We start from the raw sequence: 19,402 nt of genomic DNA on the forward strand, positions 1-19,402 counted from the left end.
TCTACTTAATGAAAAGCTACTTAATGAACATTACCATCCTACTTTACCACCTTATGAGAAGAATGGGCTTCTAAGTTATCACAGGTACACTCACAAGAGATCTCATTAGTACAGGTTATAATGGAACAAAGAGTAAGCTTGGAAACTGTGGGTGAGAATTAAGTAGAAAATTCCTTTTAGTAAAAAGAGGGGTAGAGATAACATTTCAGCAGAAAGAATCTTGTTTTCTGATTACTTCCAGCCTACTTTCTAGCACAGGCCAAAATCAGAGGTTAGCTACATTCAAAAGCACAGCACTAGCACAGGGCTGGCATGCAGAAGTACTATACCTAACGTAGGTGCACTTGCACTTCGGCTACGATCTTCAGATATCCCAACAATGCATAAAATCACACGCAGCCCAATGGCAGAGAACACGAGGAATAACAAAATAAAATACAAATCAAAACTCCTATTGGCAAAATTCATACCACGGGAAGAAAGGTACAATAAATGCATGCCCATTTGTCTCCCTACTCTCCATAGCATGAATGTTATATGAAGATTTTGTTAAGATGTTCAACATGAGGTTACTTTATTACTAAAATGGATGTAAAATGGTTCATGATAAAGACAGAAAATATTTAAGTATGCTTAAAAAGTTTAAGCACAAAGAAGGAAGTAAGTTAAAATGCTCATAGACTGTTGAATCCATTATAGCATCTCTCTAGCCATTTTCAAAAAGCATATATTGACAGACTGATGTCCCATTTGTTTTAACTATTCATTTCTACTTTTGAGGATAATAATAATAAAAAGATTATATTGCATTTAAATACTAACATAACTAAAGAAAAAAAATCTTTAAAATTGCAGGGGAAAAGTTAGGCACATCATACCCTAAGGAAGCTCACACATACACACACACACACACACGTGCGCGCACACACACACACACAGGTGTGGATATAGGGACCATACACATATATGTGTGTGACTCAAACATACTTTTTGTATAAAGGAGATTGGAAAAGGCATTTATTTTACCCCTACATACCCAAATTTGGCACACTTGCTGTCCTCTTATTGTTTTTAATCTTAAAAAAACTCCGTCCAAAGGAGGATCGTGCTTTTCGAGTGCCAAAGGCATTGTCATCGGCTGAAGGGTCAGGTCTTTGGACTTTGGGAGGAAAGTTCCCAAATTTGCTGATTTGCACAGGAGGTACTGTCTAAAGAAGAAAAATTCAAACTCAATAATACAGAATATCAAATATTTTTCTAAGATGTTAAAAATCTAAATCTGAAAACCAATGATGAAAATGTTATTTTCATTGGTCCCAGAATACAGGTGGGTTATTATTTTTCTTAGGATCTCTGGTTAAAAATGTCTTGGCATACATTTTTTTATTTGGGGAGAGGTGGGATCTGGATCTCTGGTATCTAGAATTCTTCTAATAATGCAGATGTTCTTTGACATATCATTTGACAGTTGTCTGGGAGCCCTAAAAGTTTAAATGATTTGTGGATTATGGCCAAAAGCTCACTTTAACCCCAGATCTTCCCAATTATTTGCTGCTCATAACTTCTTTTGGCAACACTATGGTGGAACATATAGCAACTCATAATCACAAAGTTTTGTCCTTCATTCCAAAACAAAACTAAAATACAGTAAAATCACTGTAACATAAATAATTTCTAAGGCAAGTATGACAGTTTTACATTTCAAAACTAGATATAATTCTACTTCATTTATTTATAGTCTATAGACATATACTGTTAACTTTTTTTTGTTGTTGTTGAGAAGTGTTTTGGAGTAAGATGATCCAATTTATATTCTGGCATATGCTACTTATGAATTATTACTTTTAAAATAAGTAGAATACAGCAAATTATGCTTAAAAATGAAATTATGGGGGCAGCTAGGTGGAGCAGTGGAAAGAGCATCAGCCCTGAAGTCAGGAAGCCCTGAGTTCAAATCTGGTGTCACTTAACACATCCTAGCTCTGTGACCGTGGGCAAGTCACTTAATGTGTGACCCTGGACAAGTCACTTAATTCCAATTGCAGGAAGGAAGGAAGGAAGGAAGGAAGGAAGGAAGGAAGGAAGGAAGGAAGGAAGGAAGGAAGGAAGGAAGGAAGGAAGGAAGGAAGGAAGGAAGGAAGGAAGGAAGGAAGGAAGGAAGGAAGGAAGGAAGGAAGGAAGGAAGGAAGGAAGGAAGAAAACAAAAGAAATTATGCTAGCTAGATATTTTTAATCTTTGTTATATAATTCGGGAGTCACTTTAAGACCTACCTAAGTGCCTTAGGATTATTATCCTAAATAACAATGACAATCTATAATAAGGAAAAACATTCTTATGTGAATATTTTGATTGCACACAAAAAAGGAATTTGTTATGTTATATATTATAACGCTTAGCTGGCATAAACATGCCTTTTTTCCCTTTTCATATATCTCATCTCTCTTGCCTTTTGGAGGTACAATGTATCTATACTGTGTGGATTTTGTGGTAACAGAAAGAGGTCTTGTATTTCCTTCTCTTGACATTTACAAATTCCTTTTTAAAATCAACTTCCACTTCAGTGTTATTGGACCCCTAGGTCAACAAAAGATTAGATTAGGAAGTTTCTTTCCTTTCTCCTAGAATACAACAAAACTCCCAAAGTCATTGGCTTTCTGTAATTCTATCATTCATTAATCATTAATATAAAATTTTCTGTATATTACAAAAACTAATGGAAAATACCTTGTCTCCCTTCAGAAGCCTGCTTGTCTCATACAGGCAATTCTATTCTGTGGGTTACTTGAGGTTTCTTTGTGCCATGGATTTTGGCTATGAACAAAATAAGTTTGCTGACTTGTACCTTAAAATGTTAAGAAGTTAAGTTTCTCCCCCCCCCCATGGCTATATTTTACTCTGTTTCACTAGGAGACTAGTGCACAATCAAATGTTTAAATGTACTCCAATTCAGTAAATTATGCTTCAACATCAACATCAAAACGATTCACCTCTGGCTCACAAAGCCACTGGAATTTCCTTTTCCTCTCCCATGCCATCTGATCTGTGGATTTCCTGCCAACTGAGACACATAGGGCAAGCAAGCAGCCTAGCTGGCAAGGCACCACAAGACAGGCCGGAGCCTGTGTCAAGCATCATCATACTGACTTCTAATTCCCTCAGGTCCCTATGGATTCAACCCAGGACTGTGATCCATGAAGCCTCAAGAACAGTTATGCTTCCCATACAAAAGACCCTTAGCTATTACCACAGAAAGTACCCTAAGATTCCCCCTGGAACTCCCAGGTTCCATAGCTACTAAAGACCCAGAACAGAACTTTGCTACCAAAGTCCTTGGTACTGTCAAATAGTTCAATATTAGATAGAAAGAGTTCCCAAGGACCATGGGACTTTTCTCTCACATACAACTAAAAGTTTCTGCATATATTGTTTATCCCATTAGAACATAAGCTCTTTCAAAGTAAGGACAATCTTTCTCTTTGTATCTCCTGAATTTAACATAGTGTTTTGCATGTAATAAGCATTTGATAAGTTCTTTAATCATCCATGTTTCTTTATTCATTTACCTTTACTTCAGCATTTCTGCTCCCAGATAAACATCACTTTACTATCCTTAAGCTTCTCCTGTCCAGCTGCTCACTCTAACTCTTTTCCATTATCACCTTCCCTCAATACTAAAAATAACCTGTTTCACAATCCCCCAGAAAAATAGAGCTCTCTAGGAAAATTGCTATATTTTATAACCATATAAAACTTTCTTGCAAAACAATTATAAATACTACTGGACAAAGGATTAACAACAGGGACAAATCAGCAATGAAGTAACTCATGATAGGACAATTTAATATGCAAAGGACACATGGACTTTGGGAATATCTCTATTAAAGATGGTTATATAAAAATCCCTGGAGATGGGGGAGAGTGGGATTTGTAAAATCTTGTAAGTTTGTAAAATCACATGCAAACTAAACATGATGGGATAAGCATGTGTTTGTTTTCCATGATGACATTTAAAATTGTTCAAGTACAAAATTGTTTCCCCCCATTTTCCCTGTCCCCACTTACTTTATTCTGACAAAAGTGTATATTGTATCCTGGCTCTTTTAAGCTTATTGAATGAACTTTTAAAATTATCAGTTATATAAAGCCAATTATACTAAGTCTCACCTCTGGAAGATTCTGAAGAGGCTCCTTTTCCTGTATGGAGAGGAGAAAACACATTTTAGGAAAAAGCATACAATTTGCAGCATTCATTGTAGAGAATTCTCTCTAACAAAAATTAATTTTCTATACTTCTGTGCTATCTTTCAAGAAAATCCCAGCACAGTTTCTAATGAAGTTCCTGGAAGATATGCTATAACATTTCTTTTAATGGCTAAGAAAGCCTCCTGAAGATATTAGTTTCAATTTCCCTTCCTTTCAAATAGATGAGTGACTTTTCATATTCATACTTCCTCATGCTCTCATTAACTCAGGTACAAGGTAGAGAAATGGCAATGCTACCCCTTGTAGCTTTCACTTGTAAAATGTGAAAAAATTCCTCTTTTCCCAGCAATAAGAGAAACCAGTCGGGAACCAACCGTATCAGAAATTTCTTTTTTCAAATTGCCCAGACTACTGGATTTTTGCAGAGTTGAAGATCTAAAAATAACAAAAATAAGATAAATCAATAATAAATAAGTCATATTAATATCTTTCTCTTCTCATATAAAACATATTGGAAAAAAACCTTTAAAACTACTTGAGGGCTAAATATTGAATTTATTGAATATTGGATAGGAATAGGAATTTATTATGTATTTAAGTTAGCTAAAACACCTAGGTTTTTTTAAACCATAGGAGAGGGAACCTAAAATGGAAGATAAATTCAGTGAAGGAAGCACCTTCTAGAAATAATTTTTTCATTAGCAACAATGCATATAGAATTATTTCCCCAAAATCCCAAAAGAAAAATTAAAAAGTAATACATGATATCAGTTTATAATGTAAAGTTAAATTATTGACAGGCAGATGATATTGAGTTGAATATATTTCCAAATTATGTTACATAGAAAATCACTTCACACATGTATCAATTTGATATCCTGGACTGATTGCATGTAAAAAGTAAAGTACTAGCATTGGCATCTTTGACTGAACAAATTGTGGTATATATGTTCATATACAGAAAATAACAATGAAATGATTGCAGAGAACCTTGGATAGTATGAGTTAATGCAATGAAGTGAGATGAATTAGAACAATTCATACATGAATGACATTTTTTTTTTTTCCCCCTTGAGGCTGGGGTTAAGTGACTTGCCCAAGGTCACACATCTAGGAAGTGTTAAGTGTCTGAGACCAGATTTGGACTCGGGTCCTCCTGAATTCAAGGCTGGTGCTCTATCCACTGCACCACCTAGCTGCCCCCCATGAATGACATTGTGAAGAAATTCTGATCAAGTTAGGATCGACTGTGTATAATGAAGAGTGCCATTAACTTTCTGAGAAAAAGGTAATGGGTTCATAGTTCAGGAAAAAACACCCTATGTTATTCAAAATTAATTTTGCTTGACTATGCCTATTTTTTTTATTAATTTTTATAATTATAACATTTTCTTTGACAGTACATATGCATAGGTAAATTTTTTTTTTTTTTTTACAACATTATCCCTTGTACTCCCTTCTGTTCCGAGTTTTTCCCCTCCTTCCCTCCACCCCCTCCCCTGGATGGCAGGCATTCCCATACATATTAAATATCTTATAGTATATCCTAGGTACAATATATATGTGCGGAACCGAATTTTGTTGTTGTTGTTGTTGCAAAGGAAGAATTGTATTCACAAGATAAAAAATAATCTGGGAAGAGAAACAAAACAAAACAAAAAAAACCCAATGCTCTCAGTTTACACTCATTTCCCAGTGTTCCTTTTCTGGATGTAGCTGATTCTGTCCATCATTGATCAATTGGAATTGGATTAGCTCTTCTCTATGTTGAAGATATCCACTTCCATCAGAATACATCCTCATAAGTATCATTGCTGAAGTGTATAATGATCCCCTAGTTCTACTCGTTTCACTCAGCATCAGTTGATATAAGTCTCTCCAAGCTTCTCTGTATTCTTCCAGTTGGTCATTTCTTACAGAACAATAATATTCCATAACATTCATATACCATAATTTACCCAACCATTCTCCAATTGATGGACATCCATTCATTTTCCAGTTTCTAGCCACTATGAAAAGGGCTGCCAGATTATGCCTATTTGATACAAGGCACTTTTTTCCTTGTTTTTAAAATTACAAGAAGGATTGGGAGAAGGGATCTAGCAATAAACACACACACACACACACACACACACACACACACACACAAACTGAAACGTTTTTAAAAATGCATAGAAAATAACAGACAAAAGTTCATAAAGAAGCACTAGTGACTGGGACAGTTTTTAAAGCAACACTAGCAATTTATTGTATAGTCTTTTTTTAAAAAAGCAATATAAAATAGAAATTCAATTTCATGTACAAGATCCTTTTTGTGTTCTGGTGTATATGTCTCTATAACTCCTCATCAACTTTCTTCTGTTCAGATGATCAATAGCATACATGATCACTTCTGTTTCTATCTCCTTTATCTTTACCCATTTATTTTCTTTTATATTTCCATCATCTGATTCACTGGATTTTCTCACAAACACATTTTCCTTTTATATAGTAATTCCCACCCACCCCCTCCTTATCTTGCTTATTCTTTTTTTTTAAAGTTAAATCTTCCTTTAAAAACTATTTACTATAAAAACAATTATTTTCTAGAGAGCATAAATAATACCTTCAATTAATCTTCATTTGAGTAATAGGATTGGATTTGGAACCAAAAGACCTTGGGTCACATCCCAATTCTACTTAACAGCTTGGTGATTTGAAGCAAAGACTTTGCCTCCCCTAGTTTCAGTTTCCTCATCTCTAAAAAGAGGGATAATAATTTGCCTGCCTCAAGAAGCTATTGTACCAAATTGTTGTCAGAACTAATTGACTTGCCCCAAAGTCATATCCAATGGCGTCTCAGACATCTTTAAATGGATGTCCAATAGTCCTTTTAAATTAATCATATCCAAAACTGAACTCAATATTTTTCTCCCTGAGATTATTATACACTTCAACAACAATACTCTATGAGGATGTATTCTGATGGAAGTGGGTATCTTCAACAAAGAGAAGATCTATTGCTCAATGATGGACAGAATCAGCTATACCCAGAGAAGAAACACTGGGAAATGATTGTAAACTATTTGCACTTCTTGTTTTTCTTCCCAGGTAATTTTTACCTTACGAATCCAATTCTTCCTTTGCAACAACAACAACAACAACAACAAAATTCGGTTCTACACACATATATTGTATCTACAACATATTTAATGTGTATGGGAATGCCTGCCATCTAGGGGAAGGGGTGGAGGGAAGGAGGGGAAAATTTGGAACAGAAGTGAGTGGAAGGGATAATGTTGTAAAAAAAAAAAAAAAAGTTATAATTATAAAATTAAAAATGCAAGCAAAGAACAACAGAGAGTGTAAATGCTATGCTTTCTGTATGTAGTAGGTGGAATTTTAATTGGGCATTAAAGGAATATAAGGAGAGAAAGCCTTCCAGACATAGGGAATGATCAGAAAAAATACCCAGAGTCAAGATATGAAATGTCTTGTTTATGGAACCGCAGAGTAGCCAGAATTAATAGATCTATGAATATATGGAGGGGAGTAAGATAAAGAAAGACTGGAAGTTAGGATGGAGCTAGATTAAATGGTTTTGTATTTGTCTGTTATTTTCTATGCATTTTTAAAAACGTTTCAGTTTTTGTATCTGTGTGTGTGTGTGTGTGTGTGTGTGTGTGTGTGTGTGTGTGTGTGTGTGTATTCCCTTCTCCCAATCCTTCTTGTAATTTTAAAAACGAGGAAAAAAGTGCCTTGTATCAAATAGGCATAATCTGGCAGCCCTTTTCATAGTGGCTAGAAACTGGAAAATGAATGGATGTCCATCAATTGGAGAATGGTTGGGTAAATTATGGTATATGAATGTTATGGAATATTATTGACAGAACATATGTACAAGAAAAATTAATAAATTTTCTATAGCTGAATAAAATATGAATAGGTCATCTTGCCCCCCCATCAATTCATTTTTGATGCATATTGTTTTATGAATCATGTTAGGAGAGAAAAATCAGAACATAAGAGAGAAAAAAACACAGAAAACAGATGTTTACATTCAATCTCCATAGTTCTTTTTCTGAATGCAGATGGTATTTTCTATACAAAATCTGTTGGTATTGCCTTAGAGAATGGATCACCTTTTATAATAAATGAATTCTGTCTTTAGAAAAAAGACATCCCTTTCACAAATTTCAATTTAAAAATGTTTTAGATTTTTGCACCACCATTGCTGTTTTCACATTTGTAGAAAATTTTAAATTTAGATTAGAATGAAACCAGATAATAATGGGTTTCAAATGAATAGCTTTATTTTGCAATAAGCAGAAACTATCATCATATGGCAAGTAGAAATGATATAAGAGGCCATATATGCCCCTAATAACAAACTCTGTGAAAAAAAAAATTATTAAAACTCTGTTTGAGACTTAGCAATTCACTTGATTAAAAAATAATATTCACTGTTAAATCATCAAGTACTTAGCTGTATTAATGTGGGTCATATCTAACCTGGGGGGAGGGGAAGAGAAATGCCTTTTTTTTTTCCCCTCTAATAAATAGCTATAAATTGAAGATATTACTTACAACAGATTATCACACAGTGGCACTTCTAAAGCAGCATCAAGAATTATTTTTCCATCACTGAAAGGCAAAATAATTTTTATATTATTAATAAATCATTTGACTTGGGTCACAAATTAGATCCCATGATGGAAGAAATGGATGAAATCTGTGATTTGAGTTTTGAAACATTTTGAACAAGATGGGATCTCTCAGGACAGTTGTGAAAATAGAGTAAGGCTTCATCTACTTCAGAGTTGGAGTAGGCCTGAAGGTCCTTGAGCACTGACTCAAGGGCATACCTAAGTCCCCTTCCTGCTAACCTCCCTACTTCAGATATGGGCAACTATGTACTTACTTATTGGCCAATTTCAATTACTTGGATAGTTCCCTCATTTAGAATGTAAGACCCTCAGCCAAGGAGGATGATGGTCAGTGGTGGGAGGAGTGTTTGCCTTAGGGACTATTTAAAGTGTAAAACCTGTCCCAGAAGGTGCCTCCTCCCGGGAGAACATAGGATAAACTTTTGCTTTGCTCCTAGAGATCTCTCCACCTTTTTATTAAATGGTGACCCCTCACCATTCTGAGCCACACAACTTTCACCACAGAAAAATAACTTTAGAGATCAAAGTACCAGGAAGTATAAATATTTTATTCAACAACAGGGATAAATCCACTGATTCAACTACCTTTAAGTAGGTCTTCACCATTCTTATTAGATATTTTGATGGGATTAACAAGATTAAATCCTACCAAGGTCTGATAGGGTTAACTACAGAGAAACTATAGATAATAAACCAGAATAAACCTGATCTTTCACAACTCCTAGGAGGCCCAAGTTAACAAATTACAACCCTTCCAGGTTATGTCATTCTTCTTTCCCTCCATCCAAAACATCCAGTCTCTATTCCTCAACCTCCAGTCTCTATTCCTCAACCTCCCAAACACAGAAAGTAAATGAACAGTTATACTGGATAGGTTCCTTCTACAACCTGTTAACAATGCTCAAAGGCTGTGTAAATCCCCATACGTGTCTACTTTAATTCTGAGGAGCTGATGGCCATCATGCAAAGAGTGATGTTCATTTAACATTTTATCTTTTAGTCTTGCCTCTGAGTTTTAATTGACCGGCAGTCAAATTGACCAAAGTGGGAGAAATTACTCTCCAGGAGGATCTTGTTCCCCAATACTACTTAACATTATTATAGAGCTGAAATGCTAATAATTTTTATAATTTATTAAAGGAAAATTAGTTAGAGATTATTATGATATATTAAATCATAGCTCTAATGATTAATAATTAATAATGATGGTTAATTTCTTTTTAAAATTTATATTATAATTACTTTTAATTTTTAAAGTCACTTTATTTAGGCACATTAGTATATAAATAAATAACCTTATATATTTCCTCCATTCTTTAAAAATGAAGCACAGCTTTTGGATGACCATACCACTAGATGTATAACCTAAAATATATTTTAAAAGTGATATACTTCACGTCAGCTGCAGTCTCTGATTTATGTGGAGATTTTGGCTTTTCAGATGATTCCAATTCTTTGGATACTGATGAAAATGAAGGTATTGAAACTTGCAAGATGCTCATATGAAGCTGTAATATAGTCATAAGAAAAAATGTAAATAAAAAATTCAGCAGTCAATATCAATGAAACAAATAACCCAAATAAATGGTTAGTCATTAAAATTATATTCTATCTGCAGCCAAAGCAGTCACAGAATTTGAGACTTACACGTGACCTTCAGCAAAAATCTTATTCAAATCATAGATTGTTGTGCCACAGTTCTCTTTTATGTCCTGACCCACTTTCCCTAATTGTCCAATTCAGTTACTCTGCCTCAGGTTATAACCATTCCTTCTTAATGTTAGGATAAAAGTCGTATATCTTAGACCTTGGGCTATAGTCATTCCCTCTTAATGTTTTTTGGGAGAAAGCTCTTTATCCATTTTAGACATCATTAGAATATCAAGAGCCTCTCCAGTACCTCCCTCCATTATGTCATCCTTAGTGCCTGCCTCCATTAAGTCATCCCCATCCAGGTACCTCCCCCATAATGTCATCGGTCTTGTAACCCTATAAAAGAATCTTGTATCCCACATTCAGTGCTGAATTCTTTGAGAAGATAGTCTCCTTCAGCCCTAGGACCAAACCATGAATCCATTTGGTCCCAGTAAATCTCTCCCATGTAATAAATTATTGAATTGTACTCTAATCTCTATCTTGGTCAGTTTCTCCAGCATTACAAGGTAAAAGCAATATCCAAGATAACAAAAGTTTTCAAAGAGGGAGATCCCACCATTTCCTACAGTAGGTCACTCCACTTATGGACAGGTCTAATTCTTAGGAAATTTTTCCTGACATCAAGTTAAAATCTGCCTCTTTACAAGTTCTATGCACTGTACCTGGTCTCTAGGATCACACCAGAAAAAAAATTTAATTCCTCTTTACATGATGGTCCTTCAAATCCCTGAAAACAGCTATCCTGTTCCCTCTGAATCTTTCTCTAGGCAAAATTAACTGATCTTATATGATGTGGGCTGAAATCACATATATAGTAAGTATTTGGCAACTGCTAGTTTCTGATTTTGATCTCATTTACAGCTTTTTGATTTTGTCCTGTAATCACCTAAGTCATAATTATTTATCTCTGAACTTAGTTCAGAGATTCATCTGGACTGTAATGAGTTAATTTTAGAAATCCGGCTCTCTTACTAATCATTGTTATATTCTTGGCCTTAAGAAAATCTGTTTTTCTTGGGAAATATGAGTGAACATAAGGAGTCTGATTTACTATCTTTATACCCCACCAAGCTATTCTTCAAGGATGGCTAATTTGCACACCAAAGAAGTCTGACCTAATAGCTTTTGACCTGACATTTGGACTTAATCAATGAACACTACTTAGTCCTAGGATGGAAGTAGGGGATTGTGCTACCCCTTATTCCCATCTTCCAATTAATCATATCATCCCTCATGCCTCAGCTAATTAGCCAGTCATTATTCTCAACCCTATGATGTACCTACACTGTTCTGTTCTTTGTTCTAACCTTATAAAAATGAATTAAGTCTTTGAGCCAGTACCCTAGAAACTGAGGCAATAACCACTCTTACTATGTTTGAGTCCTACTAATAAAATATTATTATGGGCCAGAACTCTGAACTTAAAACAAAGGATTCTTACAAGTCAGTGGAATTGATAGAGACAATAGTTATCTAATTTAGCATGGTTCAATATGACTGAGTTAATCCTACAAGGAGATGTTATGGGCCAGAACTTGAAACAAGGTACTAAATGGAATTGAGGAGACAATGGTTAAATCTAATTTAGCACTGATTTAATCCTACAACAAATAATGGTTTCCTAGTGATATGACTGGTTTGTACTCAGTGTACAGCATATAAGCAAGAAGCTCTCAGGGCCAGGAAGGACAACCGCACTAGAACCTCTTGGAAGTTGAGACATTCCATCCTCTTAACTTTGTGGTAGCTGGAGGCTGAAGCACAAACCTTGGAAGTTGGGGAGATTCAGAAGCCAGAAAAGGCAGGGAGGAGCTCAAGCTCTTGGAATCAAGGAGAGAGATAGGCCTCCAGAAAAACTAGCCAAGCTCCAAGTGAAGGAGACAATTGGATTGAAAAAGAAAGTATGATGGGTATTTTTCCATGTAGATAATTTCGAGATGCATTCAGTTGGATTAATGTTATTGGATTCATGGCAGTAAGTTCTATTTTACCTTTTATATTTTAAAGATTTTTAAGATTGTTTTGTAGAGATGCTATATTTATAAATTTAGCCCATTATAATTTCAAAAACAATATAAAACTGTGTTGTTAAAATTTGGGAATAATCTCCAGAATGTGGTGCTTTAAGGAGTCATATCCTCTTTAATGTGAAAGCAACATATGCTTAAGAATTAAGAGATATGATAGAAATGTATCTGGGGAATAGGGTGCTACTTCTGGTTAGTGAATGTATAAAAATTATTTCCTAGTACAATAATAGTTGATTTTTGGTAAATAGGAAAAATGTCCTTAAGAGATAAAAAGATTTGAAGAACAATTAAGTTTCAGCAATAACTAATCATGGTCAGAATAGGGATCATAAATCAAGCCAGTATTTGTCCCTTACTTAAGTCACAGAATCTTAGCTCCAGACCTGAAAGGTACCTCAAAAGGTTTATCAAGCCTAAATCTCTCATTTCACAGATAACATAACTATGTCCCAGAGAAGTTAAGTCACAAGAGTAGGAAGTATCAGAGGTGAGATTTCAACTCAAGTTTTCTCACTCCAAAGTCAATGCTCTTCCATTAAACCTTAACCTCTGATAAGGTTCCTTATGCCACAGCACAACCCAGATACAATATATGTGTGTAAATCCAACCTTCTTGTTGCATGTTAAATATTAGATTCCGAAGGTATAAGCAACCTGGGTAGATAGACAGTAGTGCTAACAATCTACATTCACTTCCCAGTGTTCCCTCTCTGGGCATAGTCGTTTCTGTCCATCACCAACCAACCGGAAGTGAGTTGGATCCTCCCTACAATGAAGACATCCACCTCCATCAGAATACATCCCCATACAGCATTGAAGTGTACAGTGATCTTCTGGTTCTATTCTTTTCACTCAGCATCAGTTGATGTAAGTCTCTCCAAACCTCTCTGTTTTGTTTCTGCTGGTCTTTTCTTACAGAGCAGTAATATTCCAGAACCTTCATATACCATAATTTACCCAACCATTCTCCAATTGATGGACATCCATTCATCTTCCAGTTTCTAGCCACTACAAAAAGGGCTGCCACAAACATTTTGGCACATACAGGTCCCTTTCCCTTCTTTAATATTTCTTTGAGATATAAGCCCAATAGCAGCAATGCTGGATCAGAGAGTATGCACAGTTTGATAACTTTTTGGGCATAGTTCAAATTGCTCTCCAGAATGGTTGGATTCTTTCACAACTCCACCAACAATGTATCAGTGTCCCAGTTTTCCCACATCCCCTCCAACATTCATCATTATTTATTCCTGTCATCTTAGCCAATCTAACAGGTGTGTAGTGGTATCTCAGAGTTGTCTTAATTTGCATTTCTCTGATCAGTAGTGATTTGGAATACTTTCATATGAGTGGATATAATTTCAATTTCATCATCTTAGAATTGTCTGTTCATATCCTTTGACCATTTATCAATTGGAGAATGGTTTGATTTCTTATAAATTAGGGCCAGTTCTCTATATATTTTGGAAATGAGACCTTTATCAGAACCTTTAACTGTAAAAATATTTTCCCAATTTGTTCCTTCCCTTCTAATCTTGTTTGCATTAGTATTGTTTGTTCAGAAACTTTTTAGTTTGATGTAATCAAAATCTTCTATTTTGTGATCAATAATGATCTCTAATTCTCCTCTGGTCATAAATTCCTTCCTCCTCCACAGGTCTGAGAAGTAGACTATTCTCTGTTCCTCTAATCTATTTATGATCTCATTCTTTATGCCTAAATCATGGACCCATTTTGATCTTATCTTGGTATATGGTGTTAAGTGTGGGTCCATATCTAATTTCTGCCATACTAATTTCCAGTTTTCCCAACATTTTTTTCAAATAATGAATTTTTATCCCTAATGTTGGTATCTTTGGGTTTGTCAAAGACTAGATTGCTATAGATGTACCCTCACATAATTTATTTTTGAGAGAATCCAAATGTAAATTCACAAGCCAGAACTGTAGAGTTTAACACTTTGTCCCTAAATACCTCAAGATCTCCTGGTGATCAAAACTTTTGTTTTCCTAGAATAAAGCAAAGTTTGTGCTCTATCTCTATTTGTAAGCTTTTAGAGAATATACGAAAAACTTAGTACTTCTGCTGGCTAATAGAATTTTATAGGTAAATTAGATCTAAATTGAAAGCAACAGATAAGGAACAGATAGGAAAGAATCTTACTTCTGTTAAGCTCTTGTGGCTCAGCTCTCTTGGTACCTGTACAAATGTACAGCTCAGCTCCAGTTCCTTCTTCCTCTGTGCCTGACCCTAATTTCTTCTGTTACCTTCAAAACTTCTCTTTCCAAAATTTGGTAAAGTGACTGGTGAGTCAACCCCTCCCCTAAATCTCTCTGCTCCAAGGCAGGTTATACTAAATTATATTTTGAAAAAGAATACCTCTTCACACTTCTAAGATTGGTTAAGATGAAAGGAAAAGATAATGATAAATATTGGAGGGGATGGGAAAATTGGGACACTAAATACATTGTTGCTGGAGTGATGAACTAATCCAACCATTCTGGAGAGCAATTTGGAATTATACCCAAAGGGCTCTCAAACTGTGCATACCCTTTGATCCAGCAGTATCCCCTACTGGGTCTGTATCACAAAAAGATCATAAAAAAGGGAAAAGGACCCACATATGCAAAAATGTTTGTAACAGACCTTTTTGTAGTGGCAAGAAAGTGGAAACTGAGTGGATGCCCATCAGTTAGAGAATGGCTGAACAAACTGTGGCACATGAAGGTAATGGAATATTATTGTTCTATAAGAAACAATCAGCAAGATGATTTCAGAAAGGCCTGGAGAGACTTATAGGAACTGATCTAAATGAAGGGAATAGAAACATGAGCACATTGTATACAGCAACAAGAAGATTATGTGATGATCAACTGTGACAAATGTGGTTCTGTTTCAATAATGAGGTGATTGGGGACAACTCCAATAGACTTGTGATGGAGAGAGCCATCTGTATCCAGAAAAAGGACTTATGGGGACTGAACTGCTGAGAAGAACCAAGTCTTTCATAGTTGAATATCACATATTCTTGCTGTCATTGTGTACCTTGTATTCTAGGTTGTGCTTGTTTGAATAAGCATTAGTTCCTGTATATCTTTCTAGGCCTTTCTAAAATCTCTTGTTCATCATTTTTTATAGAACAATATTCCATGACTTTCACTTACCATAGCTTATTTAGCCATTCCCCAATTAATGGACATCTACTCATTTTCTGATTCTTTGTTACCACAAAAAGAGCTGCAACAAACATTTTTGTACATGTGGGTCCTTTTCCTCTTTTATGAATTCCTTTGGATATAGACCCAGTATAGGTACTACTAGGTCAAAGAGTATGCACAGTTTTAAAGCCTTTTGGGCATAGTCCCAATTGCTCTCCAGAATGCGATCACAGATCACAACTCCACCAATAATACATTAGTGTCCCAGTTTTCCCATTATCTTTTCCCCATCATCTTAGCCAATCTAATAGTGTTAATTTGCATTCTCTAATCAATAGTGATTTAGAGCATTTTTTCATATGACTATAAATAGTTTTAATTTCATCATCTAAAAATTGTCTGTTTATATCCTTTGACCATTTATCAATTGGAGAATGACTTGTATTCATATAAATTTCACATAAGAACTGTACATGTTAACCCATATTGGATTACTTCCTGTTGAGGGCAGGGGGGGAGATGGAAAGGAAAGGAGAAAAAAAATCAGAAAAAAATCAGATTTTGCTGAAAACAATCTTGTATGTCTTTTGAAGAACAAAAAACTATTATTTTTAAAAAAGAATTAAAATTTAAAAAAAATAAAAAAATAAAAATGTTTAAAAATAAATAAATAAAAACAAAAAGAAAAATGGTGTAAAGAAAGAAACATAATACCTCTTCTGGAATACTTGTGTTCAATATATCAAGGCTGGGAGATCCTGTAACTGGAGTAGAAGGCAGACTTTTCTCCAGGTCACTTATGCTCTGCATTTCCAACAAGGCTGAAATTGAGCTAGACAATTCTTCACATTCACCTTCTTTACCTAGGTAAAAATGAAGCATAATAAGTTCATATCAATACTTAATGATCTTTAATTCTTGGAAGAAGACATTAATAAAGATGAAAATAATCACCATAAACTCAAATGTTTTTCTCCCTCCAAATTATGATTTCAATAGTGCTGAGAATTCCCTGTGTGTAACATTCATCCAGAGATGAAAATAGGAACTCTTTAGGGACTTATGTCTTAGAAAACTATCTGGGGTACTGAAAATTACCTCAGAAAGAAGACATGAGGTCATGTCTTCCAAACTCCTCAGCAAGTCCTGAGCTATGCTATGCTGCTGGTCTTCAGTTCAGGAAGATGAAAACTGTACTCAAATTCCTAGAATCTAAAACTTCATGATAAGTGAAAACGAGTAGCAGCCCTTTTTCTAAAGACAAGGAACTGGAAACTGAATGGAAGCCCATCAATTGGGGAATGGCTGAAAAAGTTATGTTATGGAATATTATTGTTCTATAAGAAACAATCAGCATGATGATTTCAGAAAAGCCTGAGGCAACTTACATAAACTGATTCTGAGTGAAGTAAGCAGAACCAAGAGAACACTGTACACAGCAACAACAAGAATATGCGATGATCAATTTTGATGGATATGGCTCTTTTCAACAATAAAATAATAATTCAGTCCAATTCCAATAGACTTGTGATAAATGAGCCATCTGCATCCAGAGAGAGAACTGTGGGAACTGAGTGTGGATCATAACATAATATTTGCACCTTTTCTGTTTATTTCTCATTTTTTTATCTGATTTTTCTTGTGCAGAATAATTGTACATGTTTAATATATATATATATGTATGTGTATATATATATATGTATGTGTGTATATATATATATGTGTATATATATATATACATATATATATATATATATATATATATATATATATATATATATATCTGGTGGAATGAAGAGAGGGAGAAAAGCTTGAAACAGCTGAATGCTAAAAATTATTTTTGCATGTATTTTGAAAATAAAAGGCTATTATTTTTAAAAAGTGGAACAAAGCACAGTACTATGATCTCTGCTTAAAATGATACTTAATTCATAGTCTCTATGCTCTTCTTCTGTTTTCAGTTATGTTCAACTCTTTGTAACCCCTTCTGGAATTTTCTTGGCAAAGATAGTGGAGTGGTTTGCCATTTATTCTGAGACAAATATGGTCAAGTAACTTGCCCAGGGTGACAGAGCTTGTAACTGTCTGAGGCCAGAGTTTAACTCAAGATGATGAATCTTTTTGATTCGAAACCTGGCATTGTATCTGCTTCATATAAGTTTGTACCATCATGGGAAATGTATGTTTGAAAAAAGACATTTATATTTTAGGATTGGGGACCTTAAAAGTTTCAAACAGTTTAAACCAGGATAACAAAGTCCACAAATCCCTATAAGTTTCCTGGCTAGATTTCAGGGGTCTTCTGAACTTGAAGGAAAAAATATATTTTCATTAATGTCTAAATGAAATTTAATAACTTCTTCAACTATGTAAAAACATTCTGAGAAGTGGACAATATACTTCATCAGACTGCCAACAGGGGTCAATGAAACAAGTACCTAAAGAATATAGATCTTAATTCTCTCTTTTCCTGCGTGTGTGTGTGTGTAGTGTGTGTGTAATGTGTGTGTGTGTGTGTGTGTGTTGTGTGTGTAAAACTAACCTATAGATATGATTCTATCTCTGAATAGGAGAAGTATTTTAGTTTTGGAGAAAGGAACAAATTTCCTCATTTTCCAAGTAGAAAAGGCAATGGATTTTATAAACTATAGGTCAGAGTTTTGAATGAAACTGATGGAATGAAGTATTTCTCAGTATGAAGACTGTCACATGATCCCTATACCCAGAGCAAGAAGATGAGACCTTGGGCCACAGGTTTTAGTCACATGATCCTTATTCCCAGCCTTGATGTAGGAAGTTAGTGGATTTACAGGAAGTGACATGACCCACAGGAAGCAGACAATATTGGTGACCAATGGTCAAGGATGGTTACGTCCTTTTAGTCTATCCAATGGAAAGGCTTGGGTCTTTTGCTTTTTAAGTCCCAGACATGCTGGAAGCTAGCCAGGTTTAGGAGCACAGGATGGGAGTTGGGATGGCTCCCTGGTGTGTCTGGGCCTCTCCCTGCACGGATTAAATAAATGTTTTCTCTTTGTATCTGAAGATGTCTCTGATTAGTTAATTTGGGGAAAGGAGTCTAGCACCAGTCCCTACAGTTTATGGGGACTCGGCTGGGATCTGTGTCTTCCTAAAGAGATTGCTGGGATCCTGATTCAAGGCAGGTACCAACTGACCTTGAACAGACTCTCAGCCTCTCCTTTTATAAAGAATGGGCCTCAGAGAGACACTCAGATACAAACCGAAAGCACACATCTACAAGATGAAGCCGGGGTAAGAGAGAGCCAAGTAACTTAATGCATGCGTAATCCACATGGGGACTGTCTGTTAATGTGTCCTTGGATTATGCTTAGGTGGTGGGCCTTAGGATCATCAAGCCTTGGATGATCCGGATTAAGGGGTGAGGGCCAGGAAAGGAGTTCTGTTAATGGCACAGGACAGTAGCAACTTTGCAGTTGTCTAGGAAGATAGGCAACTCCCTCTGATAATGGTTTACCAAGCCACCCTTGAGTCAGCTGTGCATTTTGCTGGAGACAAGGGGATGAGATTGGATGCTCTGAGAGGGGGCAGTCCAACTCAAATCTTCAGAGGAAAAACAAAAAAAATGCACTTGCTTTTGTATGTGGGAAAGTAGAAAAGGGATGGTCCTCTTCCATGTAATTTTTGTCTGTATTTGTGTCTATGCAGAATGTCTTTGTCATGTTTGTTCTG

General features: G+C 35.4%; 1 protein-coding gene across 5 annotated transcripts in view; it reads right to left on the minus strand.

The window, feature by feature from the left end:
• PPFIBP1 (PPFIA binding protein 1) overlaps positions 1–19,402 on the minus strand; it is a 218,261-nt gene that overhangs the window by 12,435 nt on the left and 186,424 nt on the right. For 3 of the 5 annotated variants that reach the window (XM_074270673.1, XM_074270671.1, XM_074270672.1), the window contains 7 exons: positions 16,409–16,557; positions 10,243–10,358; positions 8,771–8,827; positions 4,579–4,639; positions 4,166–4,195; positions 1,037–1,208; positions 330–362 (listed from right to left, as the gene is read on the minus strand). In XM_074270673.1, coding sequence (XP_074126774.1) covers positions 330–362; positions 1,037–1,208; positions 4,166–4,195; positions 4,579–4,639; positions 8,771–8,827; positions 10,243–10,358; positions 16,409–16,557 — 618 coding nt within the window. The remainder of the gene's footprint in view (positions 1–329; positions 363–1,036; positions 1,209–4,165; positions 4,196–4,578; positions 4,640–8,770; positions 8,828–10,242; positions 10,359–16,408; positions 16,558–19,402) is intronic. The other 2 variants (XM_074270676.1, XM_074270675.1) reach the window with 1 other exon arrangement.

This window comes from Sminthopsis crassicaudata, chromosome 5 (assembly GCF_048593235.1).
Source record: "Sminthopsis crassicaudata isolate SCR6 chromosome 5, ASM4859323v1, whole genome shotgun sequence".
Taxonomy (NCBI): Eukaryota; Metazoa; Chordata; class Mammalia; order Dasyuromorphia; family Dasyuridae; genus Sminthopsis; species Sminthopsis crassicaudata.